General features: G+C 41.2%; 3 protein-coding genes and 1 long non-coding RNA gene across 14 annotated transcripts in view; 2 read left to right on the top strand and 2 right to left on the bottom strand.

Annotated features, from left to right (window-relative positions):
- LOC113665954 (pyruvate dehydrogenase phosphatase regulatory subunit, mitochondrial) overlaps positions 1 to 234 on the top strand; it is a 31,759-nt gene extending 31,525 nt beyond the window's left edge. For all 7 annotated transcript variants that reach the window (XM_089199786.1, XM_089199787.1, XM_089199788.1 and 4 more), the window contains one exon: positions 1 to 234. This exon is cut by the window's left edge and continues 1,934 nt beyond it. The gene's annotated coding sequence lies outside the window, so the exon portion shown is untranslated.
- Positions 235 to 427: 193 nt separating this feature from the next.
- On the bottom strand, positions 428 to 4,168 carry LOC113665953 (uncharacterized). Its single transcript, XM_027181697.2, has 2 exons — positions 2,001 to 4,168; positions 428 to 1,483 (listed from the first exon to the last, which is right to left on the bottom strand). Exons 1-2 carry the CDS (start codon positions 3,467 to 3,469, stop codon positions 898 to 900), a joined length of 2,055 nt encoding a protein of 684 aa, XP_027037498.2. The 5' UTR covers positions 3,470 to 4,168; the 3' UTR covers positions 428 to 897.
- On the top strand, positions 4,074 to 5,899 carry LOC149047901 (uncharacterized). The gene is made up of 3 exons (XR_016184814.1): positions 4,074 to 4,154; positions 5,097 to 5,160; positions 5,778 to 5,899. It is a non-coding gene; the product is annotated as an uncharacterized LOC149047901 (long non-coding RNA).
- Positions 5,900 to 5,935: 36 nt separating this feature from the next.
- On the bottom strand, positions 5,936 to 12,045 carry LOC113665952 (uncharacterized). Of its 5 annotated transcripts, none has more exons than XM_027181694.2 (4): positions 11,883 to 12,045; positions 8,416 to 11,413; positions 7,804 to 7,986; positions 5,936 to 7,512 (listed from the first exon to the last, which is right to left on the bottom strand). In XM_027181694.2, the coding sequence occupies exons 2-4, from the start codon at positions 11,346 to 11,348 to the stop codon at positions 6,999 to 7,001; spliced, it is 3,630 nt and encodes a 1,209-aa protein (XP_027037495.2). In that variant the 5' UTR covers positions 11,349 to 11,413; positions 11,883 to 12,045; the 3' UTR covers positions 5,936 to 6,998. The 5 variants fall into 5 exon arrangements, with proteins under 5 accessions (XP_027037495.2, XP_089055907.1, XP_089055910.1 ...); XM_089199781.1 differs by having other exon boundaries at positions 8,416 to 11,553; positions 11,883 to 12,027; XM_089199784.1 differs by having other exon boundaries at positions 8,416 to 11,471; positions 11,883 to 12,017.
- Positions 12,046 to 12,655: the final 610 nt, after the last annotated feature.

Below are 12,655 nucleotides of genomic sequence, written 5' to 3' on the forward strand. Positions count from 1 at the left end.
AATAAAATTAAATGGCTGGATATGGGCAAAAAATATGAAACACATGAAAGGAAAAATAACATTTTTACAATTAATTTGAAAGAGGAAGGTGATGGGTAAAAATACGAATTGAGTGAAATTGTTTATTCAAATAATATCAGCAGTTATTCCAAATAGCATAGATAATTTTCACTTGCACGCAAAGTGCCTAAACAAAATTTGTAATTAGTTCGTATTAAAGGTCATTTAATGAAATATTTCTTGTCATTTGCGTACGTTTCTTTTCTTGCGAAGGATATTTAACAACGATCCATCTCAGCTGAGGTGGCTAGTGGTGGATATTTACCAAGCTGCCAAGCGACGAGGTAAACATCCAATGCTAGCCACCTCTACTAAGACAGTCCTTTAAGGATATACAAAAACAGTGAGATGATATAGCACTAAAAGGTAATTTTAACTCATTTAATCCTGTAACGATTACAATGTTTTCGCGCGTCGCACGGAGGTAAAGAGTAAAAAATATTCGGGATTTGAGTAGCCAATCAGAGCGCGTCTTCGACCCTATTCACTGTTTTAGTACATACTAATGTGTGTTGAACATGTTTCCTTTAATTTTCTAAGACTAACGGGCAAGGAAAGCTTTGGAATTACCTCTGTATATTTATATGTAAGTGAAATTTCTGCAAAAAGCTTTTGAACAGTGCCCCGTTTTTTACAGTAAACGATGCAGTGTCAATTTTGAAGGTACAAAAGAACTGAGAATTTAGGATTCTAGATTCGCAAAGCCGAGAAGATTAGAATGATTGCCAAAGAGTAAAATTTGAAATCGTTACCCCGACCGTTCTCTGCATGATCTCAATTTGCTTAAAGGAGTCATTTCTACTCCTGCAGCTTTACATCCTCACAAGAGTATGAGGTTCAGGATGTATTAAGCAGTTTTTTCTTGAACCATGCGCGTTGCAATTTTTCGTCTCGTTTCTGTTGCGATTCTGTAAACTTGGCAGCTGCCTCTTTCCTTAATTGATCCTCGCGTTTCAAGGCTTCTTCGTCCTTGGCCCGTAACCATTCCTGATATTTCCGTATTGCTTCGGCCTTTCGTTCGTCGCTTTGTTCGCCCTCGGTTGGTTTTGGGCTTCTCAGGTCGTCGCTTCTTAGCTCTTCAAGCCACTCCTGATGTGTTTTGCCAGTTACCTGTCGCCACTGTGCTTCTTTCCTTTTCCTAACTGTCTCTTGTTTTGCCATTTCGGCCAATGCTGTCTGTCGTCTTATTTGCTGTGCTTCTTTATCGGTTAACCACACCTCGAATGTTTTCCGGCGATCCGACTTCGTGTTTTTAAGAAACTTCGCGAGCTTCTCGTTTTCTTCTTCGGAAGACGAATCATCGTCGGACACGTCAAACTGGTCCAACTGGCTTTTCCTGACTGTCTTCCATACGTTCCAAGGTTTGCTTTCACGGTCGTGGTAATGTGAAAATAAAAAGTCTTGCATTTCCTTGCTCATTTTTCTGTAATTTAAAAAAAAGTTAACTAAATCAGCGAAAGCCGTTTGGTCTTTTTCATTTCACATTCAAACCCAGCTGAATTTATTTTAAAGACGTGCGGAAGTCCATTTACTTCTCTACGAGACTGCTAGCGCGCATAATGGGTTGATTGACTGCCTGACTGACTGACAAACTGATTAATTGACTGTTTGATTGATTGATTACTTTTTTTGACGAACCCTCTCACAATATGATTCGCCAAAGTGACCAACTTTTCGTTTTCCTTAACTTTCCTTTAAAGGTTAACCTTAAGAATGTGGTACTCGATCCAAACATTATCTCCAACTTGATAATTACCTGACTTCTCGTAACCTGCCTCCTCGGCAGTGTATAGGTACTGAAACGAGTATTTAAGCATCGATCAAACTTAGAAGGTAAGGATTGATCTATGAGAAACATTCTGGTTTCAATCAACATACTTAATCTGGAATACCCTATTTTTCTTTCCCATCCATCCTCCTTTTCGCCATTTGCTACATACCTCTCGCGTCTATTTTCGCCTCCACTGAGAGTCATGGCTTTTCTCCTGAGATCAGGTGAATTGTAAGTAGGAGCCAGATTAGGTCTCACTGCTGGAAGGGTTGAGGACCTTGAACGAGATACCAGAGGCGACATGGGTCGAGGAGATGATGGAGACCTGGGGTAGAGAACAGGACTTCCCGGTCTTTCTGGGTTCAGAAGTGATGGTACTAATTTGCGACGCATGCGAGGAGAATTCATGGGTGATGAAGGTGGTGTGTTAACCCTTGGAAGCTTTTCTTCGCGCTGTCTGGTTCCTGGGACAGCTTTGCCGCTCAGCGGTCGTATTTCATCTATTCGAGTAACCACAAAGTTCACGGCTGAAGATCCATCGTGGGAATCAACTGATTTGCTTGCTCTCAGTGACTTATGAAGCTTTCCTTCAATATTGGACTCTCTAAATAGCCTCCTTTGGGATCCCGTTCGTACGTGAACGGAAGATCTCTCGCTTACTTCCTCGTCCTGTTGTCTTTCTTGATCAACTCGTTCTATCTCGAGTTTGGCTACAACTTCGTTCAAAGTGTCGGCAGCAGTTCCTTTTCCTGAGTTCTCTGTCACCTCGTTTTGGATGACGAGATCTTGCGGGGGACTTTCTGAGAGATCGTTCTCTCTTTCGTGTCTAATGTTGTCTTCATCTTGTTCATTGTCACGTAACTCGACAGCATCAACGTCAACATCCGGAGTTTCATCGGCAGTCGACTCAATTGCCTCAGCTTCGCGAGACTGTAATTCGACGTAGTGGCCTAGCAGCTCCACCAGATCTTTCTGTTTGGTGTTCTTAGCGAAGTCCATCGGCGTAACACCTTGCTGGTCAGGTTTAGACAATAGTGGCCAGCCACCGTTCATGAAAATAACCGCTGCGCACGAGAAATTCCCACCTGCTACTGCTGCATGCAAAAGAGTGCGACCACTACATTGGACAGTACGTTGAACATCAACCTTCACATCTCCACCTAACAAGGTCTGGAACAGCTGTCCATCGCCTTTTTGAGCTGCGATGAAAGCTGCCACGAACGCTCTATCTTCGCTGGAAATCTGGTTCATCTTGATACAGATCCGTTTCAAAATCTGGCGGTTGTCAAGTTGCATACATCGGTGTACGAATCGTTCCCACCACGGAATAATACTTAGTTCGAATGTCACGGATCCGCTGGTAGCTTCTAAATCTATGAAAGTGTTGATGTCCGCCATCTTAGTTTCATCACTGAGCTTGGTAACGTTATTCTCGTCTGCTCGTTTGTGTACAAGAGTAAACAAATCAGACGGAACTCCGCTATTCACTTCCACTATAATTTTCAAATCACGCACGCTTGACGAGCCTTTTGCTTGAAGAGTTAAGGTTTCACCTGTTGGCAACTGAACGTTAACTTGAAAAACATCTGTGGCCTCCTCTATCGACGCTCTTCCATTGCCTTCTTCTTGTTCATCCATTTTTTTTCGCTATCCTTTAAAAATGTTTCACAGATTTTCTTTCCTTCAAGCTGACTGACGAATGCTGACTTCGCCGCTGGTTTCGTGCGCTTTAGTTCAGTGCCTTCAGTCGCTGATCAGAAACCTTTGGCGTCGTTTGACAACATCGTCTGGATATGTTACCAGCCAGGGGGTGAAAGAATCTCCCGATAATATGATACCAGACGTCCAAGATTATATTGCCGTGTCATTCAGCGCCTTATTTAGTTTAGTGTTGAAAGATGGTTCAAAGAACACTGCAATATCCACGCTGCAAAGTACTATTGACGTCTGCGTTTGTGTACGAACGTAAAAGCAGTTGCAAAGGCTCAAGAATAAAAAGATAATTGCTATGTAGAAAAAAAAATCGTAAACCCCAAGGGGCTCTCAAGTTTGTTTTATTACTTGTGCAGTCTTTATAAAGCGATTGAAGGTACTTAGCGATAAGTGTGAAACAAACAAAGCATAGCTATCCAAGCGTAATTGTGACGTAATACACAGTATATTGGGTTCTGTTGATATGACCACTGTTGGGTAAGAAAATTATTATATATTGACCAGTTGAGTTACAAGTTTAGGGTGTAACGTCACGGCATCCTCTATATGATTAACAAAAAGGTGTAGAATAAAATATGGTGTGACAACGCTTTCAGCTCTGACACGAAAGGTAAAGGTCAAAATGATTTTTGAGATTTGCACTAACATTAACTTATTTACATAGCTAATGAAAGAGTTTAAAAGTTTCTTTGTTTTTAAGCGAAATAGAGCGATCATGGGAGTCATAACTTGATCGTATTCGTGCAAAAAGACATAGCCCTTTAGGTAGGCGGCACAAGCGTCCAATTCTGAGCCAACACGTTTCTAGGCGGCAGGCGAAGCGAGCGGGCGAGACTGGCACTCTCTCCAAAAACCTCCCAGACTCCTCGTTTACCTCTCGCCAGCTCGCATCCCTCACCGGTTCAAAATCCATGGGCTTCCTCGATCGTGTTGCAGCGCCGAAAAAGAAAATAGAAGAAAGAATTACTGGGAATGCAAAATCTGTTTGCTAATGATAAAGATAAGGCATTCGTTTGTGACACAAAATCACGTCGAACGAAGTGGCCGTGCAAAGATCTGCAAATTGGTTTGCTCGCATACCGAGGTTTCACTTAATTATTACTAATTTTGCCAACAAAGCTATCAATATCATTCAAGAGCTTGTCGTTTATTATACTTTGCCAAAGTGATATGTGATAGTTGTCACGAAAACGTATCCTTCAAGGGGCTAGGTCACGCTGTGAGCTTGCGCACTGGGTTCTTCCAGTTTGAAGCGTTAAATCGCTGTTGTTCCCGATAGTAGTCGTCAAGGAGCAGAGCGTATCACGCACAAATAAGAATGATACGTGGTAATTGTTGACTTTATGCATAATCACGATTCTGCTAAGTATTGCTTTGGGTTTATTGGGTAATTTTTGACGATAATTCAATATCAAGAAATATGAACTCTTGTGAGAATGTAAACAAAACAAAAAAACAGCACATGTTGTTTCAAAGATCAATGCAAAAGGCCAATTTTTAGCAATTGCAAAGCCTCCTTAATTAATTGTGATATCTGATTACTAAATAATAGTTTCCCAAGACGTGAAAGACAAGGAAAGTACAGTTCACTGGCTCCTTGAAGTACATGATGACAAGTAAGATGACTAAAGAGAGATTGAATTTGCTCGAACAATTAACTTCAGTTTACCATGAGAATAAAAGGATGTTTCCATGGAGCAGCATCACCACTAATCTTTTGGGTTTTTTTTTCTTTTTCCTTCGTTTAAATCTTCTTCCTTAAACTTGATGGAAATTACAAAATCATTTTTTTGGTGAGATAGAGATACGTCTAGTCATAAATAGCTCTAGGAGATAGTAACGCGGATTTAAAACTTTGTCCAAATTGTTGCTCTATTGATACTATAATTGGAAATGACTGGCCAGAAAAGACCCCACCTAGACTGTGTCCGCCTTATCTTGATGAACGTTTCAGCAAATTGGTGAAATTTCTCTATAGTTTTGAGTTGACAAATCTGGCCGATCAGTTTCGGTTCAGGGGAACCTCCTTAGTAACCGCGCCTAGTAATGCTTCCGTCATTTTTGTCCATGTTCGTCAAGTCTTCTTGGTTTTTTAGCTTAAAAGATTTTTTCTCATAAAATCATCGCCTGACATTGTTATTAAACGGCTTGATCGCGAAAACTCAGAATATTTTGAGACTTAACAAATTTAGTTCAATCATTTGCTCATGGGGTGTGTGTTATTTGTTGGCAGGCGAGATTTTCATCTTAGGGGCCAGGAAAATGATGGTCGGACAGGTGTCCTCGTTGTTTTTCACGTGAATAAACAATTTTTTGAGCTAAACAACTTCTTGCGTAATGCGCGAGAGGCAAGCCACGAATGAAAAGCAAATTAAATAATTAAACTCAATATACATTGTAACGGAAAATTTTCTATAATGAAACGTACTGCCGTATTTTGACGAGCCCGTAAGGCGAGTCAAAACACGAACAACTCGTAAAAATATTCAGCGATACTACACATCAAAACGTCTAATAAGTTATTAATCATCCAGCTGCTTTTTTTATGCTAAGTCTTTCTTCTCATTTCTCAAAAGGTGGGAAAAGCACAGCGAATAGAGAAGCGTAGCGCGCGCTGCCGACTGGTTAAACAGATTTTTTTACAGTGCAAAATAACCAACTGTCTAAATAACCGTAAAATATCACAGGATATTTGTACTCTATTCGCGCGTTATTTGTACCCTACTTGGTGCAGTTGGATAATAAATATAGATATATGTATCAATTTTTTAATACATAGCGAGGATTTAAAACCTTCAACCGGAAAATAATTATTAGTAAACGCATGAATCAATGAATCGAACACAAGGTACATCGTTCAATTTTTGTCTTTACCAATGATTTTTCCAAATATCAACCTCTTTGTGTTAAGTTATTAGTCTGGAACATCAGATACATGTCCAGTATTGACCTCACTCAGTGAGTTTAAGCATCACATTAACAGCAACGGGAGAAATTAAATCTGATTTTTCTTACTTTTGCCCCAATATCTAAATCATTTTGTGTTTGATTGGATGGAAGTAGATGGTAAAAAGTGTAATATTTCATAATACTGCACACTTTCTCCTTCAATTCTCCTAATTATGTTCAAGTGCAACAGACGTCACAATGTCTCATTAGCATATTCCACCTCGAAATTACTTTACATATAAATTGTTATAAAGTCCAGTCAAATTCTACTAAAAGATTTTGGGTGATTTGTTCTTAGTAATGTCATGACAAGCTGAGTGACAGCTAAATTTCACTGAGTCAAATTGCTGGGGCAAGATTTGCTTCAATTTAATCGGCTGGATTGATATGCTTGGAGGCGTAACGCATTTTTTCTTCAAACAAATATGAAAGCATAACATTACGAGTCAAGTAAGAAATAGCATTGGAACTGTGATTGCAGGCATACCATCCAAGTTTTACTCAATCACTTCTTATGATATGTCCTATGAACTTTTTTCTTCCCTTTCCTTCCCAGCATCTCCTCTTTCCCCAAAGCCTCTTGGTCTTTCTTCCGCAGCCATTCCTTGTACGCTTTCGCTGTCTGACTCTGGTGATTAGTGTCGTCTTTTGCATGCTCATTTCTTCTCTGCGCGGAGGTTGGTCTAGACCTATCTAATGCTTCTTTGTTATTGAGCCATTCAGTGAACGTCATTCGGCAGTGCGTCCCATACCTAGCAGACTCCGGTCGCCTTTTTTCGTTCCACGCTACACGTGTTTCTTCGCGCGTCTCACCACGTATGTCGGCGCGTTTGTCGCTCAGCTCGTCTTTATGAAGTTCTCCTTGATTTGTGTTTTCCGGCCCTAAGTTTTCATCCTTGTTAGCGTCTTGTAAGGAACTAGACCGCCTCCTGCCTGCCCTCCATTCGTTCCATGGTAAATTTTCACGAGGGCGTTCGCGCATTTTTAGTCTCGCGCGAAGTTGCGGGCTTATTTGATAGCTGAAACAAAACAAGAGATATGATTTTAAAGTGAATGAATTGAGAGGTCAATGATCAAAATAAATAAGTGATATAATTTTTATTATGACATCAGACTCCTTCCCACAGAGAAAAGACTAGCTAACATGGGGACTGTCAAAAAATGTTGAGTTTCTCTTGTGGATTATCTCTCTCTTACGGAGATCCTCTACTTTTAATTTATTAAGGAGCGCGTTATGCATGATTTTGCGCGAATACGCTAGCCGAGTGCCAAGAATAACTTTGAGGTTGTTTGAATAATTAGCGTCTTACCCTTGTTCGTCAAGATCTTCTACTTGAACAGAACACCTTCTTGTCCTGGTTGGGTTAATGTGCTGTGTCGGAGCAAACGTGGTGTCTGGAACACTTTGTCTTCGCTGACTGACTGGAAGGTTTTTGACGAAGGAAATTGAAATTGGCTGAGAACCACTAGAAGTCTCTCCCTCACTTTTGGCCCTGCAAAAGATACGTTCCTCTAAAAAACGAGATTTGATAATAGGCTCCTGAGGTATACTTCTAATGAAGAATCAATCATAGAATGTCCACTCCGCTTAGCTTTACACAACTAATCTAAGCCTACTACAAGCTTGATACATTTCTGTATCAAGCTTGTAGATGATAGAATATGTTAACTTCCTCAGGCCTGTAGTTTCATGTTGTTATCTGTAAAAACGAAGTGAAACCCCCCCCCCCCTTTTTTTGTTTTTCCTCGTTTAATCGTTTTTCTTTCTGACACTTCGCTGAAATTTCGCTATTTTGTGTTGGAATCAACCTATAATCCTCCCCTAGCCCAAAAGTAAAACTTAAGTAACCTTGGGGGTTATCATTCTTTTCTCTCGTTACTTTTAACAATAAACAATGGTTAATTCGAAATACTTTACTTGCCTGCTTCTCTCTCCGAGCATCTCCTCAGATGATGCTGAATCCTCACTACACATTGAACCTGAACGGGATCGGCCAACAGTAGGACAGGGAACCTTGAAATTGTCATTCAGAACGAATGATTTCTCATCACCCCCCACAGACCCAGAATAGTGCACCTGACTACGCTTGGGCACGTGAGTATCCCCTGGGTCCGAGCCAGTAGAAGTGCCACTGTCTTCTATTTTAATGAGAGGTAGTTTCATAGTTTTGTTTGGAACCATTGGTAGGCGTCTTCTTCTTTGCATTTTTGAGGAAGTTCTAATGTTCATCACCGTTTCGTCAACTACTTTCTGTTCGGTCTCGCTTACGTCAGATTCGTCACCACTAAGATATGACCAGTTGCTTCTTAGGTCCTTCCTGGCACGAGCTTCCAGTAAATGGCCAACATTGGAGCGTCTGTGTGTGACCCTTATCGGAACCCTTTTTTGTGATGTTCCTGTTAATGGTGGGTTTGTCGGTGCTTTCTTAGATTCCACATTTTGTTCTTTCGTTGATGCACTCTCGCCTGAATTAGCAGATGAAAAGTCTGACTCGAGAGCTCCTCCTTGGTCGACTGGAAAAACCAAGTCATTGTTTTTGCTGTCTTTATTCGTTTTTTCCTGGCCTTTGCCATGGCGAATAATTTCTATTTCTTCATGGCCGAGTTTTTCATCTCCATCGTCATCTTTCTTGTGAGAATCCAGACGCTTGATAAGATTCGGTCTTTCGGTGGCGGATCGTTTCCTTCTTTGTTCCATGAACACCTGTTTTCTGAGAAGGGCTCTCCTTGGCGTTTTTGGGGAGCAGGTTGTGTCCGTTTCGTCTCCTGACGCATTTTCTAGGGCCTGGTTTTGCCACATTTGCAGAACGTACCTGGCTGAAACAGGAGACTCCTCTCCTTGATAGTCTATAGCAGAAAAATTTTTTTCCTTCGATTCATAACCAGTGTTTTCTTTCTCCATATTTTTTATTGTGATTAATCCTTCATCCTTAAAGTCTGCATCATTTGATTTTTCTTTACATTTTAGATTACTAGAATCTTCTGTCGTGATGACCAAAGCAACTGGTCCTGTCTCGTTTGAATCCATTGCACCAGAGCCTTCCTCTTTGCCTATCTCCGAGGCGTTCTCCTGCTCAGATTCCTCTTCGCGTTTTCGGATAAGTTCCTCCAGGTTCGGTCTTCCAGCCATGGATCGACGCCTCCTCTGCTGCTCCACGATAGACTTTTTTCTCAGTTGGGCTCTTCGGAGGGGCTTCGGAGAATGAGAAGTAACGATGTTGCACTTTTCAGAAGATGTGGCCGTGGGCAAGGTAGCTTTGTCGTTCCTTGCATTAACGACCTCGCTCTCCGTGTTCGCACAACATTGTTTGTCTTGTGGCTCGTTCTTGTTTTCTTCGTTGGCCTGCTGATCGTCACGTGACTCGTTCACGACACTTTCGCTATTGTGTGGTTCGTTTTCAGGGCTAGCCGAAAGAACCGGCGAGGCACTGTTTTCGGAACTCATCGACAAAAGCATTTCTAAATTCGGCCTCTCCGTCGTTGTCCGTTTTCTCCTTTGCTCCTCGATACCCTGATTTCGGGGCTGAGCTCTCCTGTCTGATTCATCAGAGTCAGCGTAGGTTGGGTCAGCGGAGAGTAATGACATACTATTAACTTCTTTGTCGTCTCCTGAACGACTGTGTGCTAAGCTAAGCTCGTGGCCTGTTGTTGATCCCACTAGAGGTGTGTTCGCTTGTGTAAACAAATGCTCATTCCAAAGCATCTCCGTGACATGAGTTGTATCTTTTCGTATACTTTCATTGTTACCACTGTAATATCCCGTATCACTCTTGGGTATATAACATTGCTCGCTGGAGCCTTCGTTTTTGAAGTTTGCACCAATCTGTTCATTGTCAGAGTTTGAGAAACCGTCCAGTCTGACGTGTGACGAGTTTTGACCCACGGTGGCGTCATAGTCCACAATGTTTACTTTCGTCAACGGGGTGGCTGAGTTGTTATTACAAAATCTTGTTTCGGTGTAGTTTGTCGTTTTTTTCTCCTCTGTTCGTTCGTCAGAGTCCGAAGACAGATCCCCCAACTGACTGTCCATGTTTTCATTAAATTGTGGCCGGCTATTATCACTATTATCAAACTTATCATCAGCGCTAATTCCACCTGAGCTGTCATTGTTTCGCTCGAAGTTGTCCCAAAAGCTATTAGACGAACCAGAACATTTTGCATCGCGCCGATGGAGCTCAAGATAAACGTTTAAAAAGTTCACAAGTTCGCCCGAATCGCCGTATAATTTCTCCGCCATTTTTATTGGTGTTTCTCCCGTGTTATCCGGTACCTCTAGCAAAGCGTTGCCTCCGTTCATGAAAATATTCGCTACGCAGCTTTTGCTCCCGCCGGACACTGCAGCATGGAGAAGATTTCTACCACTCAATTTAGTTTTGGTGCGAAGATTCATATTCCTTCCTGCACACGTTGCAAACATTAAATTGTGGTTCCCCTTCACTGCCCCGATGAATGCCGCAGTGAAGTTCCGCTCTTCGCGCGAAATCTGACTCATTTTCACCAAAGCTCTTTTTCTAACTTGTTTTGTGTCTCCTTTGTAACACGCTGAAATGAATTTCTGCCACCATTGTTGAACGGTTACTCTCAAAGTGCACCCGTCCGAAATGTCAATAGTTTCATCGTTGCCCAGCTCCTTGTCTTGAAGTTTTACAAGTTGTAAGTCGGATGGGATTCCGCAGAGAAGTTCGCAGTCAATCTTTATACATCCTACCGTTGTGCTGTCTTGTATGTGCATCTTCAGTGTCTTTCCCTCTGGTGTTAAAATGTCAATAACTCTGCTTCTGCCAAAGTTATCACCGTTTGTGTCGTCGTTCATGTTGTTCATCTGGTCATGGCTGCCTACTTTGGAGCAAACCATTGATGTGGCTTAGTTGATTCCACCTCTCCAAGTACTCGCTCACCACCAAGGACCGTGAAAGAATTCTAATCGGTACAAATTGGCAGAGTTGTCAACTGAAGAACTAGCTATTCTATTGCCTTCCTGTGGAGTACACGTGCAAACTGTTAACCAGTTGAAATCTGAGATTCCGTCCACAATGTAGGTCTTTGACAGCCGATGATGTCTGCTAAACAACAGTTTAACAACTGTTCTAATAAAACTTAAAACACTGTCGATTCAAAACTATAACAGACAAAGTGATAATAAGATACAGGTCCACCATCCGTGTGTATAAATTCCTTGAAATATTAAAGGATTTCCTTGATGTAGATCGTTGAGTCAGCTATAACAAATTGTGCGCGACGCTGTTTTTACCCTCTTTGTAATAAAAAAAATACCCTTCTATTTTCAAACAATGACTGCAGATCTTATTAAACTCAGTTTAATCAGTCGAAATCAGTGATTTCGACTGATTGATTCTGAATATTGCTTCAGTAGTTGAAAAAAACCCACCTAAGTTTCCTTGTCGAGCTAGTAGATATTGCGTCAGTACGGTTACATGAGCCGGCCTTTATCACACTTAACATGTATGTAGTAGTCGTTAAATTTCTTAAGAGGTAATTCCACTGATCCGCGACATTTATTCACAAGTTAAAATGAATTTAGCAGCTAATATAAAACGTATTGTTCCTTTTGTCAGGGCCTGTCAAGGAAACTGCCTATAAGTGACAAGCGTATTATGCTCAACTCATTAAGCGCCTATGATATTAAGTAAAGATTACGCACAAACTTAAAAGAAACAAGAATACTCTCTAAACATTACGAGCCTCCAGCGCTTGATTGCGCTACAGAAACGTGGGCGGGCATCTTGTAAACAACATTAAGAGCCTAACCTACCCACAGAAACATCCATTAGACTCAACTATTATGATAATCAGAGAGATTTACGTCTCCTTATTTTTAAGTTTTGTTTTCTCATTAGAATTCATTAATCCGTTTGCGACACGTCTCTAGCTCAGTCAGCACATGGCGTGTCTAAATGTTATCGCTTCTCTTGGTTTTTGACAAACATAACAACACATGCACTTGTGCTCATAACGAAGTGTAGGTCATACAATTAACTTCGCTTAAAGAAAGTAGAATACTGTAGTTTTAACGTTCATTCCCTCGCTATTATTAGGAGCGCATGACCGTAAATTTTTCCCGCCTTCTTTACAGAACAAGTGCAAATGTATCGTTGCGTAACAAGTGTATGATGTTGCTTCTTAAAAGCTTAATCAATTAGA

This window comes from Pocillopora damicornis, chromosome 3, assembly GCF_964200805.1.
Source record: "Pocillopora damicornis chromosome 3, jaPocDami1.2, whole genome shotgun sequence".
NCBI lineage: Eukaryota > Metazoa > Cnidaria > Anthozoa > Scleractinia > Pocilloporidae > Pocillopora > Pocillopora damicornis.

What these genes read in the sequence shown, in the direction of transcription:
- LOC113665953 (XM_027181697.2), bottom strand. Translation starts at nt 3,469, where the DNA reads ATGGATGAACAAGAAGAAGGCAATGGAAGAGCGTCGATAGAGGAGGCC. An exon ending in GGCGAAAATAGACGCGAGAG is followed by an intron (nt 1,484 to 2,000) that starts GTATGTAGCAAA and finishes TTTAAATTACAG; the next exon opens with AAAAATGAGCAAGGAAATGC.
- LOC113665952 (XM_027181694.2), bottom strand. Translation starts at nt 11,348, where the DNA reads ATGGTTTGCTCCAAAGTAGGCAGCCATGACCAGATGAACAACATGAAC. An exon ending in ATGCTCGGAGAGAGAAGCAG is followed by an intron (nt 7,987 to 8,415) that starts GCAAGTAAAGTA and finishes TATCTTTTGCAG; the next exon opens with GGCCAAAAGTGAGGGAGAGA. An exon ending in GAAGATCTTGACGAACAAGG is followed by an intron (nt 7,513 to 7,803) that starts GTAAGACGCTAA and finishes GTTTTGTTTCAG; the next exon opens with CTATCAAATAAGCCCGCAAC.